This window comes from Crocodylus siamensis, chromosome 12 (assembly GCF_052110815.1).
Source record: "Crocodylus siamensis isolate JL-2025a chromosome 12, ASM5211081v1, whole genome shotgun sequence".
NCBI lineage: Eukaryota > Metazoa > Chordata > Crocodylia > Crocodylidae > Crocodylus > Crocodylus siamensis.
This window is the reverse complement of record NC_143406.1, coordinates 24,343,580-24,367,187: the sequence shown is the minus strand read 5'-3', so window position 1 is coordinate 24,367,187 and position 23,608 is coordinate 24,343,580. Positions and strand designations below refer to the sequence as shown.

At 48.0% G+C, this 23,608-nt stretch overlaps 1 protein-coding gene across 1 annotated transcript in view; it reads right to left on the bottom strand.

Annotated features, from left to right (window-relative positions):
- Positions 1 to 23,608, bottom strand: part of DNAAF8 (dynein axonemal assembly factor 8) — a 202,596-nt gene that overhangs the window by 8,485 nt on the left and 170,503 nt on the right. Inside the window, exons 27-30 of the mRNA XM_090024739.1 lie at positions 22,476 to 22,671; positions 9,144 to 9,238; positions 5,595 to 5,715; positions 1,158 to 1,375 (exon numbers count right to left, since the gene is read on the bottom strand). Coding sequence (XP_089880865.1) covers positions 1,158 to 1,375; positions 5,595 to 5,715; positions 9,144 to 9,238; positions 22,476 to 22,671 — 630 coding nt within the window. The remainder of the gene's footprint in view (positions 1 to 1,157; positions 1,376 to 5,594; positions 5,716 to 9,143; positions 9,239 to 22,475; positions 22,672 to 23,608) is intronic.

Below are 23,608 nucleotides of genomic sequence, written 5' to 3'. Positions count from 1 at the left end.
ATTTCTGGGCTGGAAACCATGAGATAGCCAAGCACAAATACTTATCACCAGAAAGACCTGTCTCCCATCCAGAAGGGGAGAGAAAATGCCATAATGAACACCTTTGGTTTAACAGTGCCTGGCCTATCTGGAGATATGCTACCCCCTTCCAACTATGCTTGGGAAAAATGCTTTCATTGCCAGGAGGGCAGCCCCTCCTAGCACTGCTCTGTATCTATTGTGCTACTTCCTTTTGTCCTCCCTATACAGCTGTGCTCGTTCCCGTATACCTAGGGACTGGTATCCTTGGGATAACTACAGGAGCTGAAGAAGGTGCTTAGTTTAATTGGTTGCTACTTATAATTGCTCCTCTTTGCAGAGCTAAACCATAGGAAAATATGTTACCTGCCATTATTCTCAGTAACCCGCAAGACTCCTATAACAATTTTTTTTCTGTATTTTTGAGTTGGATTCCTGTGCATTTGATGGTCCTTTGTTTATAGCTGGTTCCAGCATAATCAGTTTCCCCTGTTGGTTACTTTGTGCATTTGACAGCTCTTCTAGGATGTTAAACTTTGCTGCTTTGCTCCCCTCAGCCCCTGACTGGGTGGGTTTTTTTCATAGCAACTGAGAAGAGGAAAAGATTTTGGGCCAAATCCTCTGCAGGTATAATCTGGTATGGCTCCACTGACTTCAGCAATATGTTTTGTTATAAACATATGTTAAAGCGATTTGTTGGATCAGGGCTAGAGTTCTCAACAACAATTAACAGAGGAGTAGAACAAAATCCCTTCCCAATATCTCAAGGGTGGAATCAACATGAAAGGGAAGGCTTATCTAGCAAAGCAAGTAAATGAATAGGATTAATGGGGTGAAATTAACAATGGGGAAACATCATCTCTAATTATCAGGAAAAACTTCCTCTCTGAATCAATGGAAATGCTCCCAAGAGAAGATATGGATGCTACTGTATTTAAAACCAGGCTGGATACAGCTCTAGCAAATGTACAATATAGAGCAAACATGCATAGATAGAGGGGGATACACTGGAAGGCCTAATACAGATTAGCCATGTCTAAAATCTTTAATACAACTAAGCAAAACCATGAATGTATCAACTAAGAAAATGGCTCTTCTTCTTGGTGAAAGGGGAAAGCACAGCTCTCACTATTCCATACCATTGCTGAAACCTTGCACTTTGCCATGCTCAGTATCTCAGAGACAAGATGAGCCTGGGATTTGTTGAATACGGTGAGTCGTAACCCTGTCACTGTGAAACCTTGGCCGATCAGCTGGTCTAGTAGTTCAATATAAGGTGGGTGCGCCGAACCCTGAAGGATTATCTTGGGAAATATCAGGCAAGTGGTTTGGCAGAGTGTACCCAGAAGTGGCAGGTCTGATTGGAGAAAGATCAAAACACAACAGATGGCTGTTTTCATATATATAAAAGAACCCTCCTCTCAATCATTCTCCCCTCCCCCAGTCAAATTAAACAACAGAAGGATCAGAGCCATTCATGCAACATTACAATATGTAGGTTGGCTGCAGATGTAATTGCATCTCTCCAAGTGTTGAACTGGTGTGTACATACCAAAATACAGTAATACAGTAGTATTTTCAGAGAAGTCAGACAAGGACAGCTCCTGATTTGCTACAGGATATGCTCTTCCATTTAATTTCTTCCAGACAAAGAAATCTGTTAGTCCAGCTGTTTATACGATCTGAACCGTGATGCTGATCACAGACATAATATTTGACGTATTTACTATGATAAATCTGTTTGTTCGTGTCAGAGTATTGGATAAACATGAGCCAAAGGGAGAGGCTTCTTTGTGTCCAAGTGCTCCCTCTAGTGTCCACAATAAGATCAGAACATGAATGATGCATCTGGCTTACTAGAAAGTGATCCCATATCTAGGCTCTCTCAACACAGTTGCACTCTGAAAAGGGCTTTCTTAGATGATATTATGCTAGAGTATTATGGCAGTCAAAGGCATTATTTTACTTTTCACCCTACCTGAAGGTCCTCAAATTGAAGACACATCATAGGAGTGGTATTTGCAAGACAGAACACAGGAGTTAGGACAGGGTGTAACATGCAAGGTTACATTATACTTGCAACATATTCCTCCTGCCTCTTCAGGGAAGCATTTTTACTTGCAGTAATTTAAACGCATCTAGTTTGGGATTATACTAAACCTGCTATAGTCAGCACAGGCAATCAGTGAGGGAAATACTCTGAATGTTAGGAAACTGCTTGGAACTACAGTTAGGAACATCATTTAATAAATGCAGGAAGGATTGGAATGGAAAGAACCTGATAGCCTCTTTCCACTGAAAAGACTGTCTTATCTCAGACTTCCTATTTACCTGATTGGAAACATTAGATGTGAAGTAGTCACTTCTTTTTTACTGCCATCCAGATACAATGGAAAGGGCAGCAAAAACCAGTTGATATAGGGTGTGAAGCAGCCACCCCCTGCACAGTGTTATCAGTACTTTATTTCTTCAAGTCCTTTTGTGAGGGTTTGGATGAACCCTGCACATGTGGCAGTGACCTGTGAGTGTAAATAAGGCTAAGCTCTAGGTCTGGGTCTCCATGTGGAGTGACAATTACACCTTAAGTTCCTGTGCAGCCAGTCCCATGCTCATCAACCTGCAAGGCAGGACAATGAACAAGTTTGAGAAGGCAGGAACTAAAGTGTTCATGAGGCACATGAGGCCTGGCCCAAAGCTGGCTGAAATCGGTGGAAAAAATCCACTTGGGTAGGGATGGGCAAATATCTCAGCTGGAGGGCCACCTAAGGAGTTTTGGGGACCTGTCAGGGGCCACATCCATCTCTCTCTCTCTCCTCTCTCTCTCCCTCCCTTCTCTTCTCTCTCCCCCTCTGTCTTTCTCTCTATCTCTCTTTGCTCTCTGCCTCTCTTTTTCTCTCTGTCTCTCTCCTACTTCTGCTCCTTCCAGAACCCACTGTAGTTCACTGCAGCAGGCAGGTGGCATCATCAGGTGTGGATGCTGCCAGTAGGTTCAGGAGCCTGGATGCAGAACTTGTCAGCAGCATCCACAACTGACATTCCTACCCTCCCAGCACAGTGGAGGTCCCATCTGGAGCCCTGACCTGGAACCTGCTGGTGGCATCAGCTGTGGACCCAGGCAGGAGCTGCTGTTGCACCAGGCAGGCAGCAGCATCAGCTGTGAGCATAGCCAACAGGTTCCAAAGCCCCGATGCAGAACCTACAGGTGGTGTCATAACTAACACCACCACTCACCCAGCATGGCAGCAGCTTCTGCTTGGGTCCACAGTTAATGTCACTGGCATGTTCTGGGTTGGGGCTCCAGGTGGGGCCTCCATGGCATTGGGAGGATGGTGGCATCAGCTGTGGACACCACTGGCAGGATGGCCAGGCTCCTGAACCTATTGGAAACATCCACAGGTGATGCCACTGCCTGGCCACTGCAGCAGAAGCCCCATCCGGGTCCACAGCAGATGCATGATGCTGTTGGGTGGGAAGCAGTGCCAGTCCAATTAGTTAGTGGCTGTCCACCTGTTGGTGGGTCAGATCTAGCCCATGGGCCTTATTTTGCCCACCCCTGCACTAGGGCTTTAAAGGAGATCCTTTTTCAGGGTGCTACTAGGCAGGAGTGACTTATGTCCTCCTACCTTTCCCCCCTCAGCAGCCAGTCTTTTCTTAATGCACAGCTGAGAACCCTTGTGCTCCCTCATCTGCTGTCACTTCATTTTTTGCACTTCTACACACTGCATTTCCACATCTGTTCCAGATCAAATCCCAAACCTGTTGCATTAGTAGTGGGGCCAAGGCATGGCATATCCAAAGGGGACTGTCTTTCTGTGGGGGTGTTTTACTGCTATTCTGCTGGGTCCACTAGGATCTAGTGGCTTTACTCATAGGAAAGATAAGTAGAACCAAGTACCTACAGTAGGACTAGATTTTCTCAGTATCTCGCCCACCTGCATAACTGTCCTTTTGCAATTAAACAGACAACATTCAGGTGGCCTGAGAACATAATTAAAGATGGAACAAAATTCCTTTCAGAACACCTGAGCTCCCAGTCAATGTATCCTTAGTGAGATGACTACAAATGACAACTAATTTGCCACCAATCAGGGGAAGAAAATAATTTGACTATTGGCTTTTTACAGAACTGTAACTACAATTTTGGCATCCTTGGCACACTGCCAGAAAGGGTGGGAATGCCCCTGGAGCCCTGTTTGCTCCCATTCTAGTTATGCTACTGCCTTATTATAAAGATTTGGGGTCAAATCACTGCACATCTATTTTTTTATATTTTGAAGTCATAAGATGGGAAGCTCCTTAGATTATGTCTTTTGCTATAGAAGGGATCACATTAACAGCTCTGCCTGGGTATCCTCCTGTCTAATAAAACCAATAGACACAGCCTGAAAAATATGTAATCTTTCATTCAAGGGGACTAAATGACTCAAAGGACTGAGGAGGCTGCAAGTTCCAATCCAACTAATGGTCTCGGTCCCATTTCCAGGGAGATGTCCACATCACCCGAAACACAACCATAACTCATGTTAGTTATCAATCTGCTTAGCTAAGGGTTCTAGAATGTGCCCACAAACAAGGTTACACATTATATTAATGCCATTAGCGTGTTAATCTCAGCATAAATGGGCAGGGCACTACACATGCACCTGATTTAAGGCATCATAACATGGGAAACCAGCCATAAAAATGTTCCACATATAATGTAGAACATTTTTATGGCATGTTTGCATGGCACCTTTAATGTTATATGTGGCTGGGGCAGACAATCAGCTGACTGTTGGTTTTGGGGCCTAGACCACACTGGGGTCTGAAATGACCTGGGTCTGACATTCAGCTGAATGTAGCTCTGCCCCTAGGCTGGGAGGGTGGGAACTGCATGGTACTTTATGCCCAACACCCAGCTGCTGGGCCCAGGAGATCAGAGTATCCCAGTGGGAGAGTCAAGGAACTTCCCCCACCAGGGACTTTAAACCCTACACAGAGGCCAGGGACCAGGATTATGATCCTGGGATCTTCCTGTATTGTAAAGTAGTAATGGTGCAATAGGGATCTGACTCTGATTCCCAAATCATACAGACATGGCATGGGAGGAAACATGATTGCTGGGATCAGGGATCAGGTCCCACTGTGCCATTAAATGAACATGTGTTGGGGCCCAAGAATCTGACACCTCAGGAGCAGTCTTCACAGAGTAGCTAGGGAATAAACAGGCTTGGAGCCTAAAGCAGCCTCTCAACCAAGGTCTGACTTGAAGTGAGTATTGCATGGGAAGCTTGCACTGCTGTTCATATACCACCTGTCTCCACAGACAGACGACCCCAGTCTGCCAGATGTTCTGGTCTCTGCTTCTTATTGGAGCTAAATGTACATCAACAAAAGTATGGGTATTGGAGACACTTGGTATACAAGGGGTTAAAGGTGCAAACTCCTTCCAAGAAGTTCTTTCCAGCTCAGAGTTGTCTCTCCTTCCTGAAAGGACATCAGTAATGACTCTGGCTGCCACTAGATGACTTGTCTTTCTATCCAATTAATCAACAGCAGTTTGAGGCCTACAATGAAAGAGTTACACATTTCCTTACCTAACCCAGGCAGCTGCTCAGAGCCCAAAATATTGAGTTGCCTTCTCACTTCACATTTTACAATTTTGCGCTGCTTGTTGATTTCCAGAGCGAGTACTGGGTCACATTTGATGTCCCAGATCTGCAGAAAGGAAGGGGAAAGTCATGTCATGTGAACAGTATTACCTAATGAGGAAGAATAACACTCTCTAACAGTCGATTCAGGCCAGCTGTGAAGCATTTTTCAGGATGCTGCGTATGCCTGTAATTGCTACCCTAGAAAACACCTGGTCATGTTGTCTGGTGTTAAAAGAACATTCTGCATACATTCTTCCTCAGCTGGTTCTGGTTCAGCCTGGTGCCTTGTTACTTTGACATCCCTTCCACAGTCTGCTTGAAACTCTTAAAGGCCACACTCTCCAGAACCACAACAATCTCTAAGACACTATTTTACATTCATCCAAAAAACCTCCTTTCCTTTAGTATGACTATCATTTCTAGCTCCTCAATTTGGCAGATACTGTGATCATAGTGGAAAAGAAATCTGAATAGCGATGTGAAAAGCAAAGGCGTCATTTCATTTCAACTACCGCAGTTCATATATATATATTTACTGGTGGTTTAAGTTAAAGACAGCATAGACCATTTAACCCTTGATATCATAGGTACATCATTACACTTTTAAGATGGAGTCTGTATACAGTTTGCCAAGAGATTTATTACTGGCCAGATTCTATTCCATCTATAAGGCATCTAAATTTACTTAGGCAACTATGTGCAATTTTATTCCACCCTGTTCAAATCCAGAAAATCCATTAATGCATCTACTTTGTAACATGCCATCATCTGACCCTTTAGATTGATTCACAAAATGGCTATGAGGAGGAAGAGGACCCACCCATCTTTTGCATTAATTGTTTTTTCAGGGTCTCAAGCAGAATGGCATAGAATAGTACTTAGGCACTTTAGTTCATGTAAGCACCCATATAGATCAAATGGAATCTGTCCTTATATATGCTATGAAAAGGTACAGGTTGGTAGTACCCACACATGGGTTCACAATGTTGTCTCTAAGAACTGGATTCCCTTCCTTTTACTTGTCTCTTTCTGCCCTTGAATCCTTTACATGCTAGCTCATTCCAAAGTATGTAGCACTGAGGGGAAAACCATGTACTTTGGATTTCTGAGGACTTCTAGGGATGGATAAAAGGAATTGTATGGTTACTGACAGCCAGGTAAGACTGGGACTTCTGAGACAAACGCAACAATCCATCTGAAAACCTAGTTCCTTTTCTGGAGATTTTAGTCCTTATTTCCATTCCCAAGTATTCACTGGGCATGTCTACACAAGATGCTTTACTGCACAGTAGACTAAACTACTGTGTAGTACGGTGTCAACATGTAACCATGCACAGCAGCTACTGCCCAGTAAATTAAGCTAATGTGCAGTTTCCTATTACCCGTAAATACAGGTAGATTAACTGTGCATGAGGTATTGTGCAGTAGCACTCATGTAGACACCGAGCCGTAGAAAATTTGCTCCTGGTCAACCATACTAGCAGGGGGCCACAGGGGACAGAGGAGTTCTCTGTCCCCAGTCCTGGCACTTCTCAGCTCCTGGCTCCCTCCAGGAGCTGATCAGGGCTGGGATGGGGTCACTCTCTGCCCCTCCACCCCTCCCCCACCCATCCTGGCACTGCATGGCTCCTGGCTCTCCACAGGAGCTAGTAGCCAAGCAGTGCTGGGACTTGGGAGCTCTCTGCTTCCCTGTTCAGCCAGGGGCTTGCTTGCAACTGTCCCACTTGTGGGGCAGCTGCCAGTGAGCCCTTGGCTAGGCAGGGGTTCCCTACCCAGTCACCAGTAGTTGTCCCGCAAGTGGGACAGCTCCAGCCAGCCTCCTGCTGCGGGAAGAATCCCTGCCCAGTTGGGGGCTCACTAGCAGCTGTGTCTCTATGTGCATGGGGCCAGAAGACCTCTGCCACCTGCAGCAGCATCTGACTCTTGGCCCCTGCACATCAGGACCCCTCCTGATGAGCATGGGGCCAGAAGACAGCTGTCACTGCAGCCAGCAGAGGTCTCTTGGTCCCATGTGAATCAGGACTGCCTGCTCCATGCTCCTTGCTCCCCCTAGCTGCTGCAGGGGGGGCAGAGCAAGGCAGGAGCAGCCTGCTGCTTCCATTGGAAGCAGAATTGCTCCCAACAGGGTGCATATGTAGATGTGCTCCTGAGGAAGGTTTACTGCACAGTATTTTACTGCATTAACAGCACATGTAGATGTGCCCATTGGATATGAAGTGTTCAGAAAGTTGTGAGTGCTGGTCTTAAGATATGGAATTCACTCTGTTTCCAGAGAGTGTTTCATGCTGCAGCTTTTTTATACACCAAGTTACTTCCATGTCCTTGCTGAACCCTTAACATTTCTCTCTTTCCACTGCTTTATGTACCTCACCCTTGAGGTTTCCATCTTCCCCACAAGAGAGGACTGGATGGTGCTTCCTTTGCAGCTCACTGATCTCATTCCATAGTCACTAGAGGAAGGGTGCTTTTCAGTAGCATGACACACCACTTTCCCTAGGACCTGAACATTTGCTAAGGATAGGAGATATTTCAAAGATTTCTGAGGCACCCTCCACCTTGTACATACAAAGTAAATACATCCCTTCAGCACTTCCAGCCCCTTCCATACCCTGCAAGAAACTGGGAGCAGAAAGCTGGGTAATGCAGTTGTTTTTATGTATTTCAAAGTGGCTTTTCTGGGAGGTTGTCATCTGTCCTTCCCCAATACAAACCTAATTCCTACAGCCAGGCACCTGACAGTGAATTTCCTATCAAATTAGAAAGCAAGGGGAGGACTGGGTTGTTTTTGCAGGCAGAGGCTCCTCCTTACACAGGTGGTCAATATTTCAGTAGGGATCCTCAAACAGCTGTAATTCTGGCAAGATACCTCCCAGAGAAATGATCTTTCACTGCCAGTTTTTTCTTCCATCTGTTTTGAAAATGCGATTATCCTGAAATTCGTATGACTTGACAACAGGCCTGGGAAAACCCCTTCTTCTCCATCATGGTGATGGATTGTGAGAATCAGGAGAATGGCATACCAATATTAGTAGGGTCATCAGCATTTAGTATTAATAAAAACTGTCCAGCATGATCTTTCAGAAGTGCTGAGTATCTTACCCTCTAACCAAAGCACACAGGGGCTGCCATACTCCGTGGCTCTGTAAATCAGACCCCAGCTTTTTACCTACTGGATATCTTAGATGATTAATTGCTCCTGTTGTGTAGCTCTGTCTCTCACTTCAAAAGCACCCTGTTGACTCAGTCTGGAAATCTTGATCCTGAATCTTTGGATATAGTCTCTCATTTGCTCAGTAAAATTTGCCACAAATAGAACTCAGGAAAGCCTCTCTCTTATTGGGATGGTGGGAATGTTTAGGGTTGAAGGAAAAATCAATAACTGATCAGTAAAATAGGAAGCATCATAATGAGGAAGAGAGTCCTGGTATTGTAGGGAGCAAAGCCATTATTTTAAAATAGCAGGGATTATTTTTCAGGTAAAGCCAGACTTACCTGATCTTCTTCTAATACCTGGCACTTAGCACAACACAGGCCTTCTGGAAAAAACAGTTTCATATCCTGGACAGCCATTTGGTAGGATACAGACCCTGATAAACAGATACAATGAGAGGATTCTATCAGGCTATGAATTAAACATTCTCTCAGCTCACATCTTCTTCCTGGGAGATTGATGGTATGCAACTTACTGAAGTAATTACTTTAAAGGGCAGTTGTTATAAACAATAATAGCAAACATTTAAAAACATTATATTTAGAATTGTTTCCTTGTCTTCTTGGTATTTTGATTTTGCCCCATTATGGCTCAGCTTGTTATTTATGTATACAACACTCCTTTTATTTCCAAGCAGTATAATCAAGGGAATCATCGTAGGTAGACAGTGAAGCAGTTCCAGCCTTTCTTCTGCCCTCCTGGGCCTTAGTCAAATATTCCTTTGTTTTGGCCTTTCCCCAAGCCTACTCATGGTGTCACTTTCTCTGGTCTAGCCTTCTTTGGCAGATGTCCCGTCCTCTCTACCCTGTCCTCTCTAGCACTCTGGGCCCTTACTGCTGGGACCCTTCCCCTGTAGCCCTCTAAAACAGCTCTTGTGCTATAAGATCCTTTTAAGGATGCCACACTATATTAGTGCAGTTAGGTGTGCAAATGTCTACTCATGATTCACAGAACAAACCCAGAGATTCCTAATAGGATTCCATAGTGTCAAAAGCATTTTGACACAGTGTGGTCTTCCTAAGTTCTTCACAACAGAAGAATTGCTCTATTACTTTTCTGAAGTAAAACAATCAGTGAGAGCAAAGTTGGCATTTTCTGAGGTGCTGTAAGTCTAACAAGGGATGCCTTAAGGCTAGAAAGATTGAGAATCACTGCTGTAAGAATAGGGCCTCTCACTCTGTAGGTGCATCTACATATGCAATTCATGTGAAGCAATAAACTCCAGCACATATTGTGCCAGAGTTTATTGGTCCTGGGTGCCATGTTTACCCATGTGCCTGGGACCACAGCATGTTTAGCTGGGTCGAAATAACTCTGGCTGGAAGGGGGCCCCAGGGGTCAGCCTGCCAGCCTAGAGCTGCTCCAATCTGGGTCAGCTTGCTACAGAAGGGTTGTTTAGGGCACGAGGGTGCTTCACTGCAGGACTAGTCAGCAGGCAGCCCCTGCATTGAAGTACCCTTGTGCCCATAGGTGGCAAAAGCAGGGGGGAAAACAGGACTTAGAACCCCCAAACACAGGGTGGTGGTAGGGCTGCAAGGCAGCTCGGCCGAGGGCTTTCAGCAGCTGCAGGACGGGTGAAGAGGGAGTGGGGCTGGGGCTAGGGCAGACACTGCACAGTAGGGCTGTGCGAAATTTTGCCACCAGTTTTGTTTCAATACTGTTTCGAACTGTTTTGAATGGTCACATGCTAGACTAGTTGTGACATACTTTTTCATAATATTGAGCCTGAAATGAGTCTGAAATGATCTTCCAGGAGTTTGTGTCCATTACTCCTAGTTTTCCCCAAGGGTGCCCTGGTGAACAGTTTTTCACTGAGCCCTAGATGTACACTTCTGATGTAGCGGTAAGCAGCTACCAAGTCCCCTCTCAGCCTTCTCTTTTTCAGGCTGAAGAGTCCCAGGTCCCTCAGTCTCTCCTCATATGGCTTGCTGTGCAAGTCTCTGATCATATGAGTGGTCCTTCTCTGGACTCTCTCAAGCTTTACCATGTTGTTAAGGTGCAGAGCCACACACCCTGTCAAAATGAAACACTGTTCTGCCAAAATGTTGAAACGCTGGTTGAAATGGAACACTTCCGTTTCCCACAATGCTGCACAGCCAGTTGGGTGCGGGACTGAGCTGTGTGCAGCTTGTCCAGGTGGCGCAGCTCCTGCTGCTACACCCTGGGAGGCATGGAAGGATCTGCATGGGGCAAGATGGATTGCTGCTGTGGGCTGGGGCCAGGGCTGTGGTGGTGGTGCTGGAAAGGGGCTATGGGGGCAGGGTGTGCAGCCACCCCAAAATTTGCCATAGCCCTCCCAACCCCCTTCCTAGCACCACCGCTGCCCGCCCAAGTGCAGCCTGGCCCCCCTGCTGGGAAGAGTCCGGCACTGCCCTGGTCCCAGCCTGCAGCCTGCCCTGCCCCATGCAGATCTGGGGGCATGCACCCCCCATGCCTCCTGGGATGCATGCAGTGGTGGGAGCTGCACCCCCCCACCCCACATGAGCCGTGGCTTCGTCCCAGACCCTGCCCTGACTCGGGGCAGGGTGGGCACGAGGGTCCCAGTGGCTCCAGCCCAGCAGTGCAGCCAAGATTAGCCCCTCTCCAGCCCCCAGTTCTGGGCCCCCCTGGGCAGTGCAGGGCCAGAGCCAGGGCTGGGGCTGGAGCCAGGGCTGAGGCCAGTGTGGGGAGGCAGCCGAGGCCAGTGTGGGGCTGGGGGGGCGGCAGATTCATTGGCGCAGGGGGTGCCAGTGCTGGGCAATGACCCTGGACGCAGGGGAAAGGACAAGTGCAGCATGCCCCAGCCCCAATCCTGGCTCAGCTCTGCTCCCTCCCAATCCCTGCCCAATCCCAGCCCCAGCCCCACTCTCTTCCCACTGGCCCTTTCACCTCCCCCCACAGACTTTCCTGCCTGGGGGGGAAACACTCAGCCCCCTCAATTTTTTTCTCCTTCTGCTTATGCTTGCCCCAGTCAGCTCCATCAGCACCTACACTTGCATTGCTTGGCAATAAATAATGCCAGTGCAGGATAGTACACATATTAACAACTACTAACCTATGGCAGCATTTATTAGTTTACTGCAATCTCATAGGGACACACATGTAGACACAGAGACTTTGCTGCAGAGCTAATTAGGCAGCTTCAGGACTAGATCCACCATTTCATCCCTTTTAAAGGACCTTCCTCTTCTCTGTTCTTTCTTGTAACGCGGACACAGCGAGGGCCTTTTACATGGTTAAAGCACAAGACTAGAAGTTAGGCATGGTGGTACAAACTCTCTTTAACCTATTCATGTCTCAATTTCCATTTCTGGAAAATAGGGAGCAGGGAGTTTTACATGGGAGTTGGGGTGGGGGGTGGAATCTGTCCTCTTTTTCTTTAAAGACAGTAGATAGGGGGAGAAAGATGATGATGACAGAGGCAGCCATGGAGATGACTAAAAGAATGGAGAAGACAATGAAGCTGGTTGGATGTAAAAGATGTACATTATTCCTGAGTGAGTACCTGAAGGAAGATACTTAGCCTTGAGTTGTCATAGACTATCCAAGGACTGTACAGGTAGCTGGATACAATGGTAGAGTTAAGATGTTTGTTTGAAATTAAGATGGAGGAAAGGAGAGAAGAGGCTGCACAGACAATGTAAAATATGCAGATACTTGACTAGACCCCTGGAGCTAAAGGGTGGCTTAGGAAAACATGTGATCATGAAGGTCATGTGGGAGGACAATAGACCAGTTGATTGATGAGCTATTGACCTGAAGAACAGATTTGCTGCAGTAGAGAAAGAAGAGGGAAAACAGACAGAAACGTAAGATGGGGTGGCAAGGAATAAAAGAACAGCTAACTCCACAAGAAGAAAAGAACTGGATGAGCCTGAAGACTGCTATAGTGGAAATAGGATAATATTTAATAGCATGAAGTGCAAGGTCATGCTACTGGGGGACTAAAGCCCAGCTTCATAAAGGTATGTAAATATTTCAGTCTTATTTGTCCTTGATTTCTATTAAATCCTTGTGAATTTGGCCCTAATAAGAAGAATTTCCCTTGTAAGCTAGAAGCCACTGGCAATGACAGAAGCAATGATGAACAATCAGAGTGATTACCATTATGAAAAAGCCAAATACAGCTCAAGGATTTATCAGCCAAGATACCTACAGTAGAGAGAGGGGAGTATTAATGCCATAATACAAGGCACTGGTGAGACCTAGGCTGGAATTCTCTGTACCCTTTTGTTCTTCCATGTACAAGAAAGATGAATTCAAAATGAAAGAGATGCAGAGAAAGGTTGCTATGCTGAGGTACCTGGAGAGCTGATCTTACAAACTGAGACTACAAGAGAGTAGCTTGTTTAGCCTAGCAAAACAAAGGCAGAAAGGGGAAATGACTTCTCTGTAGAAATACAAGAAGGGGTAAAAAGAATGGAGGAAAGAGAGCTCTTTAAGTTAAGTCTATGGGCAAGTTTATATGTGCTCTGGGAGTGGGGGGACAGGGGACAGCATTTTAATTAGAGCGGATCCGAGAGCTGCTCTAATTAAAGCTCCAGCAGCTTCTCTTGTATCAGCATCCCCGTGCTTCAAAATGGCAGCAGGGTGCTTGAACTAAAGCTCATTTGAAGAGCTTTAGTTCAAATGCTCCTGCTGCCATTTTGAAGTGTGGGGACACTGATACACAAGATGTGGGAGGCTGCTGGAGCATGGTAATTACCATGCTTCAACAGACTTAATCGAGTCTGCTCTGATGCACTGTAATTACAATGCATCGTAGCAGCCTCCACGCTTATGTACAGGCACCCTAAGTTGGCAAAAAAGCAAAGGGGAATATGCTGGCCTTGGGTAAGATGGAGCTGGAAATCAGGCTTTTATCAAAAGAATAAATTCTTGAGCAGCCTCTGAACCGGAGATGAAGTTCAGGCAATCTATCATGGTTTAGGCACACCATTTCAGAAGCCAACAATACTCAAGGGTGCAGTGAGGCTAGCATCACATCCTGCTATTTTTTAATTCATAGCCTCACTGCCTAGGTATCCTATTTACACCTGGATCAACCTGGAGCAGCAGCATTTGGTCCGAGTCTGGAACTCTCATCTCTGAGCTTAGAGTTCACTCCAACTCAGTAAGAATTCAAAAGTCTATTTGGGAGCCAGACACGAGTCCCTCAGTGCTGTCCACAAGCTCCTGGGGCTCCAGCTCTACTGCCTGTGGGCCCTCCCAGCCAGCCAGGGCTGGTGGCTCTATGTCATCCAGTGCATCTGGGACAACAAGCAGTGGCTGAAGTTATTTTCGATGACAAGCCACCTTCCAGGAGCTCCTCGACCAGCTCTGCGTGCACCTAGAGCAGCAGGCCATCACCATGCAGCCGCCCCTCCCTGCAGAGACCTGGCTGGCCATTACCCTGCTGAAGCTTGCCATGCCCACCAGCCTGCGCTGTCAGCCACCTCTTCAGCACAGGCAAGGCAACCACTGGGAAGGCCATCCTGGAGGTTTGTGGTGCCCTCTAGGATGTGCTGGGGCACACCATGCTCTCGGTCCATGACACCCTGGCTCTGTGCCCTGGGCTTTCCCAGGTGCATCGGGGCCCTGTACAGAACCCACATCCCCATCACTTGCCTGCCCCACAGCAACTGCCCCTAAAACAACTGGTGGGGCTTTTACTCCATCATGCTGCAAGCCATTGTTGACTACCGGGGCACCTTCACCAATGTAAGTATCGGTTGGGCTGGCAATGCCCACATCTTTCAAAACTCTGTCCTGCCAGCCCTGGTGGAAAGCAGCTGCTTTGTACCAGCAGTGCTGAACCTCCAGCTGGGTGAGGTGGCAGTCCTGCCCCTCCCCTGGCTCATGCAGCCCTGCACCAGCCAACTGGACCACTGCCAGACATATTTCAACTAGTGCCTAGGCTGGACCCACACTCTGGTGGAGTGCACCTTCAGCCACCTGAAGGGCTGCCATGAGGTCACAGAGGGCAACATTCCCTGGGTCATCGTTGCAACCTGTGTGCTGCATAACTTCTGTGAGGCCAGGGGGCAGCTCTTCCATGAGGCCTGGGCAGAAGAGATGCAGCAGGCGGAGGTGGAGCAGAGCTGCTCCCAGCAGCGGCAGCAGGGACAGCAATCCCCCCCGCCCCACCAAGGCCTTGGGCAAGCCATACACCCAGCAGCGGGGACTAGCGCACCAGATGTGAGAGGTGCTGGTGAACAACCTGGTCCTGTACTCCCCACTGTAGGCCACCTGGATGGCCCCAGCCCCACTGTCCACCCCCAGCACCACGCTCACTGTGGACAGTTTTCTGGAAAGTCCGTTATTCCCCTCCACAAACACAGAACCTGTCCATCAACTTCCTCCTGAACAACAGACCTCATCCCCACCTCCCTTCTGAACCACAGAGTCCTTTCCCCTTGCCCCCTAAACCACAGAGCCTTACCATCAACCATCCCACCCATCACCAATAAAGCACCCTCTTCCCCGTGCAAACTACATACAATGCTTTGTGTGACCTCCTGAGGTGGGGGGCAGTCAGGTGGAGGCATCTACAGGGTGGAGCCCGAGGATTGGTGCCTAGCGCCCCAGCCTCTGCTGCACCACTGCTGATGCAGACGCTGCTGTGAGGCCAGTAGCTGAAAGGCTCACCCGGAGGCAAGGGCAGCTGCTGCTCTGCCAGCAAGGCCAGCTCCCTCCCTGCACGTGTCGCTGGCCCCACTTAGGGCAGCTTCTGCTCTGGGGATGCATGGAGCAGGGACATGTGAGGGGGAGGGGCAAGCAGGGGGGCCAGCTTGTGGGGAACCCAGGGAAGATGCCAGGGTAGGGGGACCTGGCTGCTGGAGGTGCCACTACTCAGTGCAAGCCCACTGGGGGGCTCGTGGCTGGGTGCTGGGCAGCTGCAAGAGGGCAGGCAGGGCTAGGGCCAGGAACAGAGAGGTGGGCAGGGCAAAGGTGACTGCCAGGGCCAGAATGGTGTCCAGTACCCAGTGGTCCTTCTCCATAGTCTCCACTGTCATGGCCACTACCGTGGCCTGCTGCTCCTGGGCCTCCACCATGCTCTTGAGGAAGGCAACGTGACTTTCCTTGATGGCCAGGAGCCTCTCCTAGAATGCCTGGTCCTCTTGGGCCTTTTCCCCATCCTTCTTCTGCTTGTGCACAATGTCCTCTACATGCCAGGCCCATGAGTCTGCCTCCACTACTCTGGCAGTGACCAGCCAGTCCAGCAGCAGGTCCAGTTCTAGGTCCGCTGCTGCTGGAGCCAGAGCATACAGAGGACCCAGGCCAAGACTGGGGGTGACCCTGCAGGCGCATCCCCTTGTGCAGCTGCTGGACCTGCAGAGCCTGGAGAAAGAGGCTGTTTGTTGAGAGTTTGCAAAATTTCTGAAATAATCTGGGCTATGCCAGGGAGCTCTGCACTGCCTGGCCTCAGACCAGGGATCATGCACACTCAAATGCCCAAGGACCATGATGAGTTGGCTGGGCAGGCCCTGGTACAGGGGCCACTGGCTGAGCCTCTGCAGGGGCAGGTGGGCCATTGATCACTTGCCATAGGCATCCTGCTTCTTTGCTCCCTTTCCAGGCCAGGACAGGCTTGGCTCCTGGCAGCACTTGCTGTGGGTGCTCCAGACCCACTCCCCGCATCTCTTGCAGGCCAGACCATGTCCTCCCTTGCCACCAGGTCCATGGCACTCAGACTTGTGGGACAAGGGGTGAAGGCTGACTGGGACACAGAGCTGGTGGTGCCCTCCCTCAGGGGGCCTTTCTGGAGAGGTGCTCTGGGACAGGTCCCCCTGCACATGTGCTCTGTGTCCCAAGCATGCCCCTGGGAAGAGTGTCCTGGGTGTGCTGCAGAGAGCTGTTTGCATGGATCAAGGGGTGCCTGACCCACTACACCCTGCTGCTGCTAATCATCCTGATGCCCCAAGCACACATTGAGAACCAGGTGTAGGACCCTGAGCTTTGACGGTGTGGCAGGCAAGCCCACACTTCCTCAAACTGTTTGCCAGCTGGAGGGATACCTGTGCCTATGCTACACATCCCTGACCCGCACAGCCAAGGATAACATCACTGTCAGGAATGATGCATTTCTTGTGTGTGAGAGGCCCATGCCTGCCTAGCTGAGTGGGCACTGGCTGCTCAGTAAAATTTTACACTGCCTCCCACCTCTCTGCATGCTGTGGAGAAGGGAACTCCAGGGGCCAGTGGGGAGCTTGGTCAGGGCGGGCAGGAAAAGGCCTTCCTCCCAGTGCAGAGCTTACTGAGTGGGTGTGGAAGGCATGCCTGACAGCCTGATTTTGTCCCTGCTGGTGGTGATGACATGTGGCTCTAGGGTGCAGGGGCATGGTGCCTGGCTGGCCAGAAAGGGGCCCCCTCTGGGGAGGAGCTGGAGCTCCTCAGAATGGGCAGTGTCATCCCCAGGTTGGCCTCCTGGGTGGGGCTGCACACCTGGAGCTGGCAGGGCAAGCAGCGGCCCAGGCTGCTGGACCTCGTGGATGACACTGGGAGCAAGAACTGTGGCAGGATGTATTCCAGGTGCCCCGAGGTGCCCTCCCCACTGATGTCTTGTTGCCACTGCCAGGCTATGGTGGAGACTCCAGCATGGCGCCCATGCTGGAAAGCAAGGTGGGGCTCCACCGAGTCCTGGGGTGCAAGAATACAGTCCAGCTGCCACATGACAAGCATGGTCCTCAGGCCTGCCCCCAACAGGTAGTTGTGGTCAGTGACACAGATCCACTGTGCCCACAGGGCCTTGATCTTTATGTGGTACTGACATGCTAACTGGTTGTGCCCATGTTTCTGCATGCAGGCCACCAGACCCTCATAGATATGTGTGTTGGAGCACTCGCCATGGGTGAATTGGCTTTGGACCTCAGCCTCACCCCACAGTGCAATGAGGTCCATGGTCTCATCCTGGGTCCAGTAAGGCCTATGGGACACAGTGGGCAGTGTCAAGGATGATGTCAGCATGGGTCCTTTGATGGCCCTCAGGTGCTGTGGGTGAGAGTCTGGGTCTACCAGGCCTGGGCAGGTACACGCAGCACACAGCAGAGGGACACAGCATGTGACAGGCAAGCAGGCAGTGGGGCTTGGCCGGGGGCCAGCACTGGGGTCTGGCAGGCTGCTGTGGCTGGCCTGGGGCCACTGTTGTGGGAATTGGTGACTAGAGTCAGGCAGCAGGTGGCACAGGCCCCTGGGGTCACTGCAGAGTTTTAAAGGCTAGGCTGGGGCAGGCAAAAGAGAATCTCTGGGTCTTGTGGCCCTGGGGCTAGCCTGAGGGTGGCCCCCCTGGTGGTGGGGCTGACTGGGAGCAAATTTGCTCCCGGTAGGCATCTACATGTGAGCTACTGTGCAGTAATTATGGAGCAGTTAATGTGCTACCTGCATTTGCAAGTAGCAAATTAACCACACAGTAGACTTACTCACTGTGCAGTAAGTGCCTGCACATGTAGATGGTGATGCTTTACTGCACAGTCAGTTAGTCTACTGTGCCGTAAAGCATCTTGTGTAGACATACCCAGTTTGTCTGCAAGTGATCTTTCCTTGCCTAAAGGATTTGATGAGCTGATGAATTCCCATTTTCCAAAGGCAAAATGCTTCTTGGCACAGCAAGCTGGACCAAGATCTGCCTCAACAATTGACAGAATATGTTAGCAACAGCTGTATCACTTTTACTTGAATGTGTGCAATGAAGATTTTGAGATCCAGCTGAGTTGCTCTCAGCTCCAGTACCACAGTGCAGAATCTGGTCTCTCTATACAGGTGAATACAAGTTGTAGGTTGTTTAGCAGCTAACCTATGCGACTTATCTAGTCTTGGAGGCATTTGTGACTGCAACATTAGAAAAGACTAGGCGTTCAAAGGAAATCCCTAAACAGACACCACAAGGGCAATTCTACTAGACTAGCTTTTGGGAGACCTCCTAAGGAATGTGTACTGTAGGGCCAACACACTGATTGATGTTACATTGCTTTTTTATCACTTGATGATCAAGTCCTAGCATTTCTACATTTCGAGACTTATTGACCTTTTCCAAACATGACAAAAGGGTATTTTGATAGGATAGGCAGGGATTTTCCACCAGTGTCTCTCTCCCTATTTTGCAAAGATGATGATCACAAGAAGACCATCTTCGTGGACAGATGGGAGAGCATGTAGTTTGCCATTGATTCAAGTGGTAGGGCCATCATTGCTATTAGGGCCAAAATCAGGTCATAGTGAGAAACTAAATCTCTCATCAGAGAGAATATCTTTGTCAGATCCTTGAGAAAATTTTAGCATTGTTGAGTAGGAAAAGACAAGCTGGTCATTTTCTAGTGGGTGGTGAGCTGAGATAATGGCAAGGTCACTTTGAAAAAACAGAGAAAAAAGTCAATGCATTTCAGCTCTAGGAGGTGGCCCTAAGTACCCAGAAGGGAGATCTCATAATGGAAAGGGGACTTCACATAACACCAAACCAAGAACTTAATACTCTAAGCCAAATAGGTTTGCTTGAGGGCCATCAAGTCACCAGGCTGTGAGAGGGAGAGTAAATAAATCTGAGTGCAGCATCTTCCTCCATTGTGGGAAAATAGGTCCAGAGGCAGCAGCTGACCGGGCCTGGGACTCTTTCACAATATACAAAGAAGGTCCATAAAATAAACATGTTGGAGTCAATAGGATCTGCTCCGTGGCAGTTTGCCTAACCTTGCAGAGTAGTTATGAAATTAGAGGTATACTCAGAAAGGGATACTAGAATTCACCTGACGATAAGATGGGAAAGGCACTGGACAATGAAATCAGGCTGAGACCCACCTTAGAACAAAAGGTTCAGCATTCCTTGAGGTACATCTCTGGATGGACCCAATCTAAAAATATATCCTGAAAAACAGTATCCTTGATCCCTGTTCATGATTCAGAGAGTTGTGCCTGCTGAGACAGTTCTCTTGTGTATTCTGAGGGCCCAAAAGATGCACTACTAGCAGCAGTATCCCGTGGAAGATGCATCAGGTCTAGTTTCCCTGAAAGATTCCTCAGGAGGCCAGAGGCCTTAGAGGTTATTCATATGTGCTCTGTACCTCACTGAGGAGGAAACCATTCCAAATGTCAACAATATTTGGAAAGAGGGAACAGGATGCCACATATTTGCCGGGTCCTTCCACCATCAAAGGAAGGACCTAACTGGAAAGAAATGGTTATTATCATGCTCAGGTGATACCCTTCTGGGGAACAGATGCCATGCCTATATGCATCTGAGGTGAAATCTGGCATGCAGGAAACCATGTGGTTAAGAATGGATAGGCAAGTGCTCATGGCTGTTGGTATAAAACAGCTCCTGCTATCCTGGTGTACATCTGTCAGGACGTCCTGAAGGAGGTAAGCTCTGGCCAATAGAAAATCCAAAGAGACTTCTGTTTTGTACTGAAACCATGTTTGATTTTTCCACACTCAATTATAGTACTTTGTTGGGCAGTAGTTCTGACCTACCACATATCGCAGGCATTTTGGGTTGGAAAACAAGCGTCCTGAAGGTTAAGAGATTCAAACCAGCTCTCTGTCTGCAGAGGTGGGTTATGGTTCCTAGTGTTGTCATCTTGAACTTGAGCTCATGGATGAAGGATCTAAGCTTCCTTAAACCCAAGAAAGGATACCATCTTCCTTTTCTTTTTGGGATCAGGAAGTAACTGCTTTGGAAACCCTTTCCACAGTGTAGTGGAAGACTCTCTTCTATAGCTCTGTGACAGAAGGTAGGCAACATCCTGCTGAAAGAAAATATCATGAGAAGGCCCCTGAAAAGGATCACAGAGAGTGAACTGGGAGCAGACACTTTGAAGTGGACAGTATGGCAAGTCACAGTGGTGTTTGGAATCCAATGGTCTCTGCTGATACATGTTCAGAAGGCAGCCAAGCAGTTCCCAAAGGATAATGGAGTGGATGAATATGGAACCTAAGATAGTGGGTGGCATCTGTCTTGACTAACCTATCAAACCTTTGTTCTGTTGCCTGAAGATATGGTATGGAGAAGGGGCGGCTGCCACAGGGCTTTTCATTCTGTGGAAGCAGTTATACTTCCTAAGAGGCCAAGTAGGTGAATACATGCAGAGCAGTGTAGAAGGCTGCTTTGGTGGTTACTAGTCAAATTAAGAACTGTATTTAGATTTCTTCTTTGGGATGGGTATACTGACCTTCAGAGAACTTATTAAGACCTTCTGGGTAAGGAGTATTTTCTTTATTTTAATATGTAAAAGCTCTCTTTCTTGAAACAGAAGGCCTTTCACAAGAATCTCAACCTCCTTAGTGAAGCCAGATCCCTGAAACAAGGACAGCTGCATAACTGAGGTTGTAGCCTTTGAGTTAGATGAGGCATGTCCTGCAAGCAGCACAGCCTGGAGTGAGATCCTGCCTACTAGCTATCTTTCTGTAACTCAGGCAGCAAATCCATCTTCATAATTAGGCAATAGCCTGATTGTGGATGATGCCAATCACTCCAGTCATACCAGACCCATAGTGTGTGGAAATTCACTGTAGGCTAGTAAGGGATTATGATTTTTCTTTTTACAAATTCAATTTTTTGGGACTCTTTGGAATTCTCCAGATGTGCTTAGCCTAATCTTAATGGAATAGTGACTGCTATAGATGAAAACACAGATTATGCATAGAAATATTCGGCAGCCCAAAAAGTGATTTGGAACGTGATTTCCAAAAAGTCCATGCAGCTAGGATATAGGTGTCTGGTATCTGGGATGTGATCTTAGTAAGAGCACTCATGGTCTCACTGATGAGGGGGAGACACCTTACTAAGAGTAGACTGCTATATAACATCCACAAGCCTATTCTTAGGCTGTTCACCTTCCTCCATCATAATCTGCAGTCTTGATCCTGGAAGTCCTTCTGTCAGAGCCAACCAAGTCATAGCCAGGCAGGACCAGAGTCAAGGATTTACTAGAATGCAAATAGCCAAGGTCAAACCCAGGTATCAGTCCAGTTTCCAGGGTATCAAGCCAAGGTCAAGACAAGGTCATGGTCAGGACAAGCAGTTGATCAAAGCCAAAGGGTCCAAGACAGGAGAAAAAGTAACCAGGAACAAATAGGAAGATCCAAGGCAGCAGGAGTAGCAACACCTAACAATGTTATTGCTGGGACAAGGTCCTAGAAGAAGTGGGAGGGTTTTATAGCCCTCCAATCAGGGGCTTGTGGTACTCATTGTTCACTCAGGTCACCTGGTACATCACTGGGACTTTCATGTGAGGGTCCTGACTGAGCTGGGGTTAATGTTCAGTCAGCTGCTTGATGGTGTTGCAGCCTGAGCTGTCTATGGCTATAAAAGTCCCGGTTCAAATCCCAGGGGTCCTGATGCCCTCAAGTCACTAATTTCCTTTTTAAGAGGAGAGTCCATGGCCAGAAAGATCACATTGGAATGCTACTAAAAGGTTTCTGAGCCTGAGATGTCAAGTCAGGGCAAATGATGGTTGCGTTAATACCTGTGGCTATCTGAGCTGCATATAACACAACCCACCCTACAGCTGCAGTGTGGGTCTAAATCTGTCCTAGGGGACCTCATGAGTTTGACATCCCTGGTATAAGTACATGCCAATGCTTGAACAAGCTGTAGAATTATGTTTGTTTCCCTTGACATATCTGAGCCTTTTAGACATTTTTTTTTAAACTCAAAAGCCTACCGTAAAATCCATTTTGGATTAAGCTGGTGCCATACTGAGCCCTCCAAAGGAATGGATTTTGTGCTCTGGCCAGGTGAGGATCCTCTGGCCCCAATAAGTCAAGTAGCTTCTTCACAGCATTCTGTCTCTGAAGGCACAACACAAGGGAGGAGCCTGAGGTGAGGTAGTTGCAAGAAGCTTCCAAGATTGCTAGATCCTGAAGGGAATAAGGTGAAGAAACAGATTGCACTGTTTGACTTTGTTGCAAATTTCCAATGGGTAGCAAGCAAACAAGTCAACTTACTTGCTTCCTGCAATAGTATATATGCCCATCTTCTCTTCAGGTAGAGCTGCCTCAGTACACACTGTAATAACCAAACCAGCAGCTGGGCATCTCAACCCCATTAGGGGATAGGCACTGACTCTGTGGGTGCTCTGTTGCTCAAGCAAACACTGAAAAAAATTAGTGAGTACTCAACAGAGCCATGCGTGCAGATGTTAAAACCAACCAACCAAAAAATGCGCGTTACTGGAAAAAAGAGCATGTTCCTGAAATCCGGCTCTTCCGCGTCTGTATAGATTGGGTGCTTCAGCAGGGTTTTTTGGTGCTTTTAGCTAAAGCTGATTCAATCAGCTATTAAATGAAAGCACCAAAAAGGCCCCACTAAAGTGCTGCATATTTAGAGATGCTGCAGAGCTGGGTTGAAGTAACGTGCTGCCTCTTCTGGGCATGCGTGGGGCTCAGCACAGGAATGTGCTGGGTTAAAAGTAAAGCGCTGTTTTGGTGGGGGGGTTGTTATGTCTGCAAGCATCCACCGGCAAAAAACAAAGGTGGCACCTATGCACCAGGGACTGCATGTGGCAGCCCCCTTTATGCACAATCTTATAGAAGGGTCCAGATTTGGTTGTCTACATGGCATTTCTGGTCATCTGAGTCTTTTATGTACCAGGCAGGAATTTTAGTCATGGCTGCATAGACTGCACATGTACATAGTGGTCTGTATGTATAGGCTGGGTCTGCACAGTAATCTGTGCACTGGCAATGCATGTACATATGACCCTTATAGACATGCAGTGGCCTCTGGATGCCTGAAAATGTAGTCAACCAAAATACGTAACCAGAGGAACTTATTGAGTCAGGAATGGAGGAGAAG